Raw genomic sequence first — 10187 nt, 5'->3', positions numbered from 1 at the left:
TTTCTTTTTCAAAAAACGGTCAGATTTTGGAGGACATAGTATAGTATGATGTACTACATAGTATAGTTTGACGTTTTTGTAAAGTTTTGGACCAAAAAAACGTTTTTTCCAAGAAATTTTCCGATTTCGGACGACATAGTATACTATGTCGTTTTTGTCAAATTTTGGATCAAATTTCTTTTTCAAAAAACGGTCAGATTTTGGAGGACATAGTATAGTATGACGTACTACATAGTATAGTTTGACGTTTTTGTCAAGTTTTGGACCAAAAAACAGTTTTTCCAAAAAATTGTCAGATTATGGACGACATAGTATAGTTGTAGAGTGGAGCGGGCGACCTGTCCAAGATGGCGGCCCCACGGCTCGTCAGCGCCAATAGGCAGTAGCGGTCGATGCGGCGTCTACTGTTATATGTTTATGTTTGGGTTAGCTTCGACATGCAGACCTGGCAACCTTACGTTTTATTGTCTGTGAGGTTTAAAGGGAGAAAGTGTTGTAGTCCCGATTTGTCCATACGTGTCATTTGTTTGGCGTGGAGTGTGTTGTTGACACAGCTCCATTACATTACCCTCCCACACACACACACACACACATTCTTGTACTTGCTGCATCCTGAGGACCAGCATTTCCACTTTAAATCAACACAATTACAAATATCTACTTCATGAACGACATCTACAAAGAACTACTGGTTGCAGTACCATAAAATGTCTGCAGGTAGAGCCCCAGAGCAGAAAGGGCTGAACATTTTTTTTTATTTTTTTGGTCCAGAATTTGACAAAAACGTCATACTATGTTGTCCAAAATGTTTAAAAACATTTGACCCAAAATTTTTGCTCCAAAATGTTTGCTCCAAAATTTGACAAAAACGTCATACTATACTATGTCATCCAAAATTTGAAAAAATCTTTGACAAAAAATTGATGGTCCAAAATTTGACAAAAAACTCAAACTATACTATGTCGTCCAAAATTAGAATTTTTTTTTTTTTTTGAGAAATTGAGTATAGCATGTTATAGCAACCTAAGGAAGTGATTTCAATGAAAACAAAGTGAGGACCGGACAAAATGTCCTCACTTCGTAAAAATGACCTCAATTTGTTGGTTAAAAACCCTCACTGGTCCTCAGTATGCCGCAAGTACAAGAACCCACACACACACACACACACACAGCCGTCTCTGCACTGACGACACACGTATGCGCAGTAAAGCTAGGCTAACCCTACTACAGTGAAAATGCCTGTAAGTTGAAAAGTTTTCCACTCGTTTATTTACACAATAAACGTGTCGTGTTGTCAGCTGTCGTGCGCTTTGTTGACGAAGTCTGTTGTTGTTGTTGTTGTTGTTGTTGTTGTTGTTGTAGTTGTAGCAGCGGCGGCAGCACATGGAGCACAAGTTAGCTAACGTAGCTTTAGTCCGACGCGGGAGGGCGAATATTTTGCTGGAACTCGACAATCGAACTTGTTTGGGATGAAAACAACTAGTTCCTGCCTTTATTTTTTGACTGTTTCACGACTGTATTTGTTTAACAATGCTACTGTGAAGGAAAAAGAAGGCGAGTGTGTTTTGGTTTGTGTTCGTTATTAGCCATTTTGTCTGAACGAGAGTGAGGTTTGATGTCAAATTAGATCAGGAAAATATGTAATTTTATCAGATCGATATGTCATAAGTCACTGGACACTCTTCTGTTGCACTAAGGCGTGAACATAACGGATTTAAGTGACCTTAAAAAGGCTGTCTGATCTAATATGATGATATGATTTAGCTGGCCAAAGACCTCCTCCACCCTGCCACTGACTTCGAGAGAAGCCAACACAAAAAGAAAAGGCTTGTTCAGTGTCCTAACTCCTACTTTATGGACGTGAAGTGTCCAGGTGAGTTATCCTCAGGTTATCCTCACATTTTCCAACACCGTTAATCCTTGGGGTCAATTTCACCCCATTAATTTAACCCTCATGAAAATGATTTCCCAAGTTTAAGTGTCTTTGTTTACAACATATATAGCCCTATAAATAAAATATTCTTACTGGGTCAGGATGTTGGACTGGTCTTCCACCACTAATGGCATGAATGTATTTTATTAAAATCCCGTTTAGTACTGAACAATTCATCAAAATGTTTGCAAAAACCCCAGGAGGCACAATATTTGTTAAAGCCAAAATGTGTGTTTAAAAAAAAAAAAGAAAAGATTATCGTCTTGAGCTATATACATCTTATTATACGGACTGAAGAAATCATCTTTGTTTCTCACAGATCTGCGCAAATATCACAGTAGTCATGTTAAATATTGGCAATTCCTGCCAAAAATAATCGCAATTCGATATTTATTATAGATTTTTTCAGCCCTAATCCCCTTGTTTTAACACAATTTCTTCACAGGCTGCTACAAAATCACCACAGTGTTCAGCCATGCACAGACAGTAGTTCTCTGTGTGGGATGTGCGACGGTGTTGTGTCAGCCAAAAGGAGGAAAGGCCAGACTGACGGAGGGTAAAACATCCATTTTCCTGTGTATTAATTGTGCTACGTGCTGTACTTTTCCAGTATTGTAACAGAAAGGTACTTGACATTATTTCTAATTTGGAAACTTTGTTTTTTTTTGCAGGTTGCTCCTTCAGGAGGAAGCAACATTAATAATGGCCTACCCACAAGATGGAGTCTAATTCAAGCATTCCCTTTGATTACAAAGCAGCTGTTCATGACAAATAATGTCACTGTACAAATGTTCAAACTTTTATGATCAATTTCTTAAACATACTTGAAAACTTTTAAAGTCATGTTTCACAACATCAATAAAGACTCTTGCGCATACATATGTCAGCACTCCAGGACTTTTATTGAGAAACAACCAAAAAGTGGTCTGTCATGGCTGAAATTACCTTCACAGAAAGCATACAAATCAGCTTCTGAACATTTCACAAACATACATAAAGATGTGGATTTTAAATAGTGAGGCGCTAGGGATGCACCGAAATGAAAGTTGTTGGCTGAAACCAAAAAATCAGGAAACACTTGGCGGAAAAACTAAAACCAAAAGAAATTATCATGCCAATTCTTTACCGTCCTTTTGTTGTTTTTTAATCTAATTGTTGTTATGACTGAGACTGTGTACTTACCTCACTAAAGTCAAGGCATTGCAATTAGACTAGAATGCAGACTGGATAATTTCTCTACACGCAGCTTTATCCCCACATGCAAAGTGAAGTCGCAATGAAGTGCGGGGCATCAGAGTAGATCATAGCAAAACCTGTTGACAGACTCTTAAGAGCGCACTTTTCATTGTTTTCACTCTGGTCCGTCTCAACCTCTATGTGTAAAAGACACTTTAGTGCTGCAATTAAGGGAATAACTGATGCATCGGACAATCTGATCTCTTCAGTTAACTTTTCAAAGAGAGAGAGAGAACGTTCTCTGGTGTGAACTCCAAGAGAGAATAGAGGGTGAGTGCTGGCCGCAGTTTTTGCACAAATCATCACAACATCATTTCGGTGGGCGAATTTTCGGTGCATCCCTAGTGAGCACATGAGAGTAGTCAACAAGAATACTGTGAAATGGGTACTGCACTTGCATATGTGTTCTAGGAAGAGAGGACAAGAACATCATTGTAACGTTACGTGATTGCGCTACGGTGCATTACTACACTATTGTAAAACCCTCCAACTTACTGCATCACAGGCTACAATCACTGCGTCTGACATTGCACTCCCCCTCTCGGGTGATCTTCATCTTCCTCATAAGCTTCCCCACTGTGGTTTCTCTGTTGTGTCTGCTTATCCACCACCTGCAGATCCACCTCCTCCATGTCATCAGTGACCATCACATCCTCTCTCTGAGGAAGTAGTCTTTCCAGCTGGAACATGAGATGCTCTGGAAGCCAGTCTTTTTCTGGGAATTCCACCTGCAGGATAACGTATGATAAAGCTCAACTAAATGGTCCAAATAAAACATGAGAATCTTTGGGTCACGTTGATGAAACCGTGTCAGTCTCTTACCTGGAATTTAATAAATAGCTGCCCCCTGTCATATGGGTCCTTGTAAATTGGCATGCCCTCATTCTGAACACACTTCACGTCACCATTTTTTATCACCTCACCTGTCGAAATAAAGACATAAATTAAATGGTAATTAAAATTAGTTACTCCCGGAAATCAGACACAATCTGAGGACCAGGTAATTGCATTCAGTTACCTGGCTGCGAGGAGATGACAAGCATTCTGTCGTCTAATGTTTGAATCGTTTTCTTGAAACCACACAGGGCCTCAACAAGTTTGATGTTCATCTTTGTTATTAAATTATCCTCTTGTCTTTGGAAAACAGGATGCTCCTTCTGGTCCAGCACAATAATCACATCTCCAGGTTCAAGTCCAGGCTCCTGGTCACCTTCTCCACTGAATGGAATTTTCTGACCGTCTTTCATGCCTGCACAACACATTTTCCTTCTGTTTAATTTGCTATTAAAGACATATTTGACTACTACATTTATACATAAAACCGTCTTAGAAGAACACTTACCTTTGTCAATGTGGACTTCAAGAATTTTCTTCTTACGTTCTACTTTTTGTCCGCTGCAGTTTTTGCATCGGTCTTTGGAGTTGAATTTCTCACCCTGTCCCTGGCAGTCTGAACACATGCTTTGGATCTGCTGAATCATGCCTGGTCCAATCTGTTGCACCCTAACTTGTACTCCTCTTCCCTTGCAGTTGGAGCACTTCTCCATGGCACCTTTCTTTCCACCATAACCTGTCACAGAATTAGGTCATTTAGCAACTAATGTCGAAGCAAACACAGTTGGATATGAGATTAAAACACAAGAAGCAAATACATACCTTCACATTTTTCACAAATTACATTTTTTTGGAGTCCAAGTTTCCTGGTGGTGCCATTGTACATCTCCTCCAGTGTGACCCCTATCTGGTGGACAATGTTCTTACCTACAGGAAAAGAAAGAAATCAAAGTTACCGAAAAATAAAAACAATATAAACATTTGCAAACATCCTGTATGAGGAATTAAACAAAAATGAAATATTAAAAATGTAGTGGTAAAAATGGATTGATGAATGAATTAAAGCAATTGTAATTCCGGCCAACGGATTTTCGTTTTGAGAGAATAAAAACAAAATGGAGCCGTTTCCCAATTACCATTTAGAAACTGAATTGAAAAACAGCAATCATTGAAAACGGAAAAAGACAAAAGATACTCTACGATTGAATGATTTTCTTGGATGTGCATATAAACAGAAAAAAATAGGTGGTAGCGCTGTCAAAACAAACTTTGCTATTCGAATATAATTCAAATTTTTTTTTAAAAAAGGAGAAGATTCGAATGTGGAAACTAATATTCGAACTTCTGCCTTAACGCATAGCAACGCGGTTCCGAATTTTGTTTACAAGATGGCGGGGAGCATCGCTCCAACAGATGCATCGCTGGAAAGCATAACCCCGGAAAACTTAAAAAGCGTTGTGTGGAAAAATGTTTAATTTTACTTCCAGAGAAACCGTTAAGTTATGCTGTAAATCGTTAAAGTACCACTCGACTACGAGCAGCATGAGCACACACCTCCATTCATTGCATTAACGTACAGACAATAAACCAGTTTTGTTTGAAACTTTGCTGTGTTAAATGCTGCAGCCATAAGAACTTCTGTTTTCGTTTTGATATGATTTAATTTATTTACTTAATCCATGTGTTAATAGCAGAGTGGGAATAAAATTACCTGCTTGTCTTTATCCATGAAGAGTTGTCTTTTCGAGACTTAGGATAGCAATGTGTGTTTTTGAGCTTCTTATATAATAGAATATTTCTGGTGTTATATCTTATCTATGTATATATATTTATTACACATTTCTGGCCATGTGTTGATAAAACTTGTTGCAAATGTTACATAACAGATGTGGTTGAAGGGCCCTCTAGTGGACGCAGGAGGTATTGCCTAATAATAATAATAATCTGGTATAGGTGTATATAATGATGTAATTAAAAAAGAAAAAGAAAAAAGATGAATAGCTTATTTTGTTGTAACGTTTTACCCAGAAGTCAGGAGTGCTGCACTGAATGGACATACGAACCAGGCCTGCAGTCTTAACAAAACCTGTCCTTGCACAGATGTTAGTTCTATAGCAGAAAACAGACTAAATGGAAGCAATGCAGGGTCTTTCTTACCTTTTCTCTCTCTTTGCATCCGACCACCACCTCCAAAGAACATGTTGAAAATGTCCATTGGTGAAGATCCTCCACCCATGCCTCCCTCTTTGATGGCTTGTTCTCCTCCTTGGTCATACAAGTCTCTCTTGTTTGGATCTGACAGAACTTCATATGCTTGAGATATGTGCTTGAACTGTGGAAATAAAAACCACAGAGTCACTTTGGAAAACAAGGCTACATTTAAAGCTTTCGTAATCAAACCAGCGTTAATGGTTGTAAGTGGCAATGGCATTGGTTTAATTACTATTAGTATTAGTATTACTATTAGAGCTATTTAGTTATTATCACAATATATTATCTCTCGCTTGCAACATATGATCTTTCTATCATTATATTTATGCAGCTAGAAATGGCCAAAATATGATGTACATTTTTTCATCCATCTGATCAGATATAACAGTTGTATAATAGCAAATAACACAGAACTGCATAAGTGAAACATTTACTGAACAACAGACCTGTGACATTGTTTTTTGTTTGTTTGTTTTTCATAATTGCACTAAAAGAGCGGTTTCACCCTTTATTTTTCCCACTTGGTCAAATGAAGAATAAACTTCATTATTATTATTATGATGCTGCTGTCTATTTTATTTTATTTATTAGATTTTTTTCAGATCTTTTATTCATAAAACTTGACTGAAACACAGTCATTAGAAGTAGGGCAGTGTAGGGCTTTTATTTCCTTTGAAGGAAGTGACTTTGACATCAACTTTTTGTCAATTTTATTTATTTTTTTCAATCCCAACATCCTCTGTTGTTGTGGTAATGAAACATGTATCTGAGATCCACTGTCTGATGATCCAATATCACATTTAGCTCTGGAAATTAGTAAAAAAAAAACTGTATATTTTCTGAGTGAAGTGGCCCTTTAAAATATTTTTGAAAAAAAGATTGTGGAATCTATAATTTGAAGCTCATGACCCCTTACAATAGAAGTCTAAAGAGACATCGAATGAAATGGATCCGTCTCATGGAAATAATGATGTTCTTCTTTTGTCCACAAACCAAAATGACTCAGTTTTAATGATTTCTTTGTCACATGGAGCAAATAAACCAGAAAACATTTACATTTAAGAAGCTGAAAAATCATACGAGAAGTGGTTATAATTCATTAAATCAAACGTATTAATATTAATCAAAATAGTTGACCATAAATCGATTCAACAATTTAAACAATTGTTTCCCAGCAACACTGCAGTCTGGGGCTTTTTGACAGTTAGTAGTTAGTAGTAGTTTTACTCATTATCTAGTTAACACAGGCATGACTATTGTAATAATCGTTGTATTTTATAAATGGAATTCATACATGCTGGGGCACTTGTGTGTTGAAGTGTTTAAATTAGCTACTTCTGGCCGCATTAGGAACAGTGGAGACACTGTGTCCTGATCCAAATGTCACTTTACCCATATCACTTCATCACTTTACTTTGTGTGCACTATGCTGATATCATTAGTCACCTTATCACTGTTTATCACTTTCAACATTTGCTCACCATATTTAGTTGTACTTATTTAATTTTATTTCCGTGCGTACTGCTGTATATTATATATACCTACGTTGACTGTGATTCTTTTTTGATTTTTTTTCGTGGCATTGTTGCATTTAAGTTACTGTTGTATGTCTTTTTCCTTCCGTTTGGCACTTCGTTGCATTTGTCTTATTTGTTTATTTTACTTTTATTTTAATTTATGTATCTTTTATCTTTTAACTCTTGTACATCTCCACTTTTACCTCCCAATTGTTGCACAATAATTTCCCTCGGGATAAATAAAGCATCTTGAATCTTGAAAGTTATGATTTGAATGTATTAATACTGTGAATATTGACAATAGATGTAACTTTACTATATTTCTATTTTTTTTATATAAATATAATTACATTTAGCCCAAATCGTTCAACCAGAGAGACAGGAGCTCACTGCTGCGGCTCCATCTTTCCAGAAAGACTCCACACGTCTGTTCGAACAGGCGTGTGTGGGTTTAAAATTAGAAAAGCCCTTTCAGCAGACTATTAACAGCAGCATGAACACCACCATGGTGGACTCTATTGGGGACTTACCCGGTCTCCTTCACTGGGGTTCTTGTCCGGGTGGTATTTCAGAGCCAGTTTCCTGTAGGCTTTCTTGATTTCCTGCGGCGAGGCTTTGGGGTCGACACCCAGGAGATCGTAGAAGCCGGTTTCGTGAACCATGGTGACCGAGCTAAAACATAGACGAAAAACGCCGAAACACGTATCAAATAAAAAGCTATGAATTATAATGCCTTTGTTAATGTTTTTTTCTTTTTTTAAAGCCTGTATTTAACACCTTCCGGTCAAACTGGACAAAAAAAAAACAACGTGTTATCTGATGGTTAAACATACAGTTAGCATGTGTATTCATACAGTTAGCATGTGGTTACGTTACAATTCCCGCACACTAAGAACGAACACAGTACGTTAAGCTTTAATACAACTATGAGCATTAATGAAATTAAATATTCGAACACTTTGTCTGAGAGTTTAATAACTTACCGGGAGAAGCAGCTGTCCCGGCTCTGGGTCGATGTGCGTTACACGGAGGTAGAGGAGGAGGATGGCTGGCTTTTATAACCGCCCACGGCGAAGAACTTTCTGGAGAGATCTAGACAGCGGGGCCGGATGTTAGGTTGCTACGAGCAGGGGCGTAAGAACAATTTATTCAAGAAGGGGCTGGTTGGGGGGACGGGGCACATCTATTTCGCAACTATAGTGAAAACATTAAAGAAAGTTCCAGATGTTCAAAAATAAAAGTGTTTTTCACGAGAACAATTTTGTTTCACTTGTGAATTTAAAGGTCCACTGTGTAACATTCAAGAATCTTAACTTGAGCATCAAACCCATATGTATTGTACATATGTCAATAAATTGCTTTTAAATACTTTGGCTTTAATATGCCTTTGATGTGCTCTTTAGGTAAGGTAAGGTATACTGTATTTCCTCATATAAACCTGTTGAAATGGGGAATTAAAATGACAATCGAATGTCTCCGTTTAACGTATCTGCATATTCAATCTAGTACAAGCTTAACAACAAACATAAGACGTTGGGCTTACATGAACCAGGACTAGAACTTAGTCCCAAACGTGACCGGTGACATGACGTCAGTCAGAATGCAAGCAGAAATAAGATGGGATGAATCTTTTTACATTACATAATGCATTTATGTGATGGCTCCGTTTGCATTTCACTTCTCAAAAAGCTGTTTAATGGATGAGAAAACCATTACTGTTCTTCTAATTGTGGATCAGCACCAAAGTGAAACTGTGAACATCTACTTGTATGAGGTATCATATTCTCAAATGACCAAGTCAAATCAAGGGTCAAGGATATTTTAGTTCAAATCAAGTAACAGAAATAATTATTTCTTACTTATAGCTATGGCAAAGTGGCACCTGGCTGTAATTCAAAATGGCCGACACAGACTTTTAGGGGTTAAATGTTGCTTTTGAGGACATAGCATATTAATGGGTTTCCTCCTGAAGTGTTTATTAAAGATTAATGCTGCATTCGGAGGAAGACGGATGAATAGAATTTCTTCACTGCAGGGAGAATGAAAGGGTATATATCCATCTGAGCTAGTGCTGTGTTGTTTTTTTAATGTATGTCTCCCTTGAGAGGTTTGTTACAAGCCAAGGCAGTGCACCTGACATTTCAAGACACATTCCACAGGGTGTTCAAAAGTGCACTATTGTAAAGGTGTCCTGTTTCTGGATGACAGTAAAGTAAATATAGCACATCACCGACTCGGCAGCTTCTCGTTTCAAGGGCCCATCAGTAAGCGTTGTTGGGCCTGTTGTCACAATGTCGTTGAAAGCCTCCATCAAAAATGCCATCATGTTCCGGAATAACTCTTGCACATTTCTTAATTGTTGAGAACATATACTTTTGTTTTAGTTTTGTGTGGAATGACAAAACAAGAATACAAACGAGTAAAAATAAAGTAAAATTCTACTTTAAACAGTGATT

At 37.5% G+C, this 10187-nt stretch overlaps 2 protein-coding genes across 4 annotated transcripts; one reads left to right on the top strand and one right to left on the bottom strand.

Moving 5' to 3' along the window:
- Nucleotides 1–1157: 1157 nt before the first annotated feature.
- LOC310930774 (small ribosomal subunit protein eS27-like) lies at nucleotides 1158–2779 on the top strand. Its single transcript, XM_083893817.1, has 4 exons — nucleotides 1158–1241; nucleotides 1765–1873; nucleotides 2379–2489; nucleotides 2605–2779. Exons 1-4 carry the CDS (start codon nucleotides 1236–1238, stop codon nucleotides 2631–2633), a joined length of 255 nt encoding a protein of 84 aa, XP_083749943.1. The 5' UTR covers nucleotides 1158–1235; the 3' UTR covers nucleotides 2634–2779.
- Nucleotides 2780–2816: 37 nt separating this feature from the next.
- On the bottom strand, nucleotides 2817–8796 carry dnaja (DnaJ heat shock protein family (Hsp40) member A). 3 transcript variants are annotated; one of them, XM_083893815.1, is made up of 9 exons: nucleotides 8715–8796; nucleotides 8262–8403; nucleotides 6161–6335; nucleotides 4826–4930; nucleotides 4512–4739; nucleotides 4188–4418; nucleotides 3992–4092; nucleotides 3665–3897; nucleotides 2817–3576 (listed from the first exon to the last, which is right to left on the bottom strand). In XM_083893815.1, the coding sequence occupies exons 2-8, from the start codon at nucleotides 8391–8393 to the stop codon at nucleotides 3682–3684; spliced, it is 1188 nt and encodes a 395-aa protein (XP_083749941.1). In that variant the 5' UTR covers nucleotides 8394–8403; nucleotides 8715–8796; the 3' UTR covers nucleotides 2817–3576; nucleotides 3665–3681. The 3 variants fall into 3 exon arrangements, with proteins under 3 accessions (XP_083749941.1, XP_083749942.1, XP_083749940.1); XM_083893816.1 differs by having other exon boundaries at nucleotides 2817–3510; XM_083893814.1 differs by having other exon boundaries at nucleotides 2817–3897.
- Between the last annotated feature and the right edge of the window lie 1391 nt (nucleotides 8797–10187).

This window comes from Microchirus variegatus (assembly GCF_963457635.1).
Source record: "Microchirus variegatus genome assembly, chromosome: 8".
Classification (NCBI taxonomy): Eukaryota; Metazoa; Chordata; class Actinopteri; order Pleuronectiformes; family Soleidae; genus Microchirus; species Microchirus variegatus.
This window is presented reverse-complemented; position numbering and strand designations above follow the sequence as displayed.

What these genes read in the sequence shown, in the direction of transcription:
- LOC310930774 (XM_083893817.1), top strand. An exon ending in TATGGACGTGAAGTGTCCAG is followed by an intron (nt 1,874 to 2,378) that starts GTGAGTTATCCT and finishes ATTTCTTCACAG; the next exon opens with GCTGCTACAAAATCACCACA. An exon ending in AAAGGCCAGACTGACGGAGG is followed by an intron (nt 2,490 to 2,604) that starts GTAAAACATCCA and finishes TTTTTTTTGCAG; the next exon opens with GTTGCTCCTTCAGGAGGAAG.
- dnaja (XM_083893814.1), bottom strand. Translation starts at nt 8,393, where the DNA reads ATGGTTCACGAAACCGGCTTCTACGATCTCCTGGGTGTCGACCCCAAA. An exon ending in AATTTGTGAAAAATGTGAAG is followed by an intron (nt 4,740 to 4,825) that starts GTATGTATTTGC and finishes ATTCTGTGACAG; the next exon opens with GTTATGGTGGAAAGAAAGGT. An exon ending in TGAAGTCCACATTGACAAAG is followed by an intron (nt 4,419 to 4,511) that starts GTAAGTGTTCTT and finishes TGTGTTGTGCAG; the next exon opens with GCATGAAAGACGGTCAGAAA.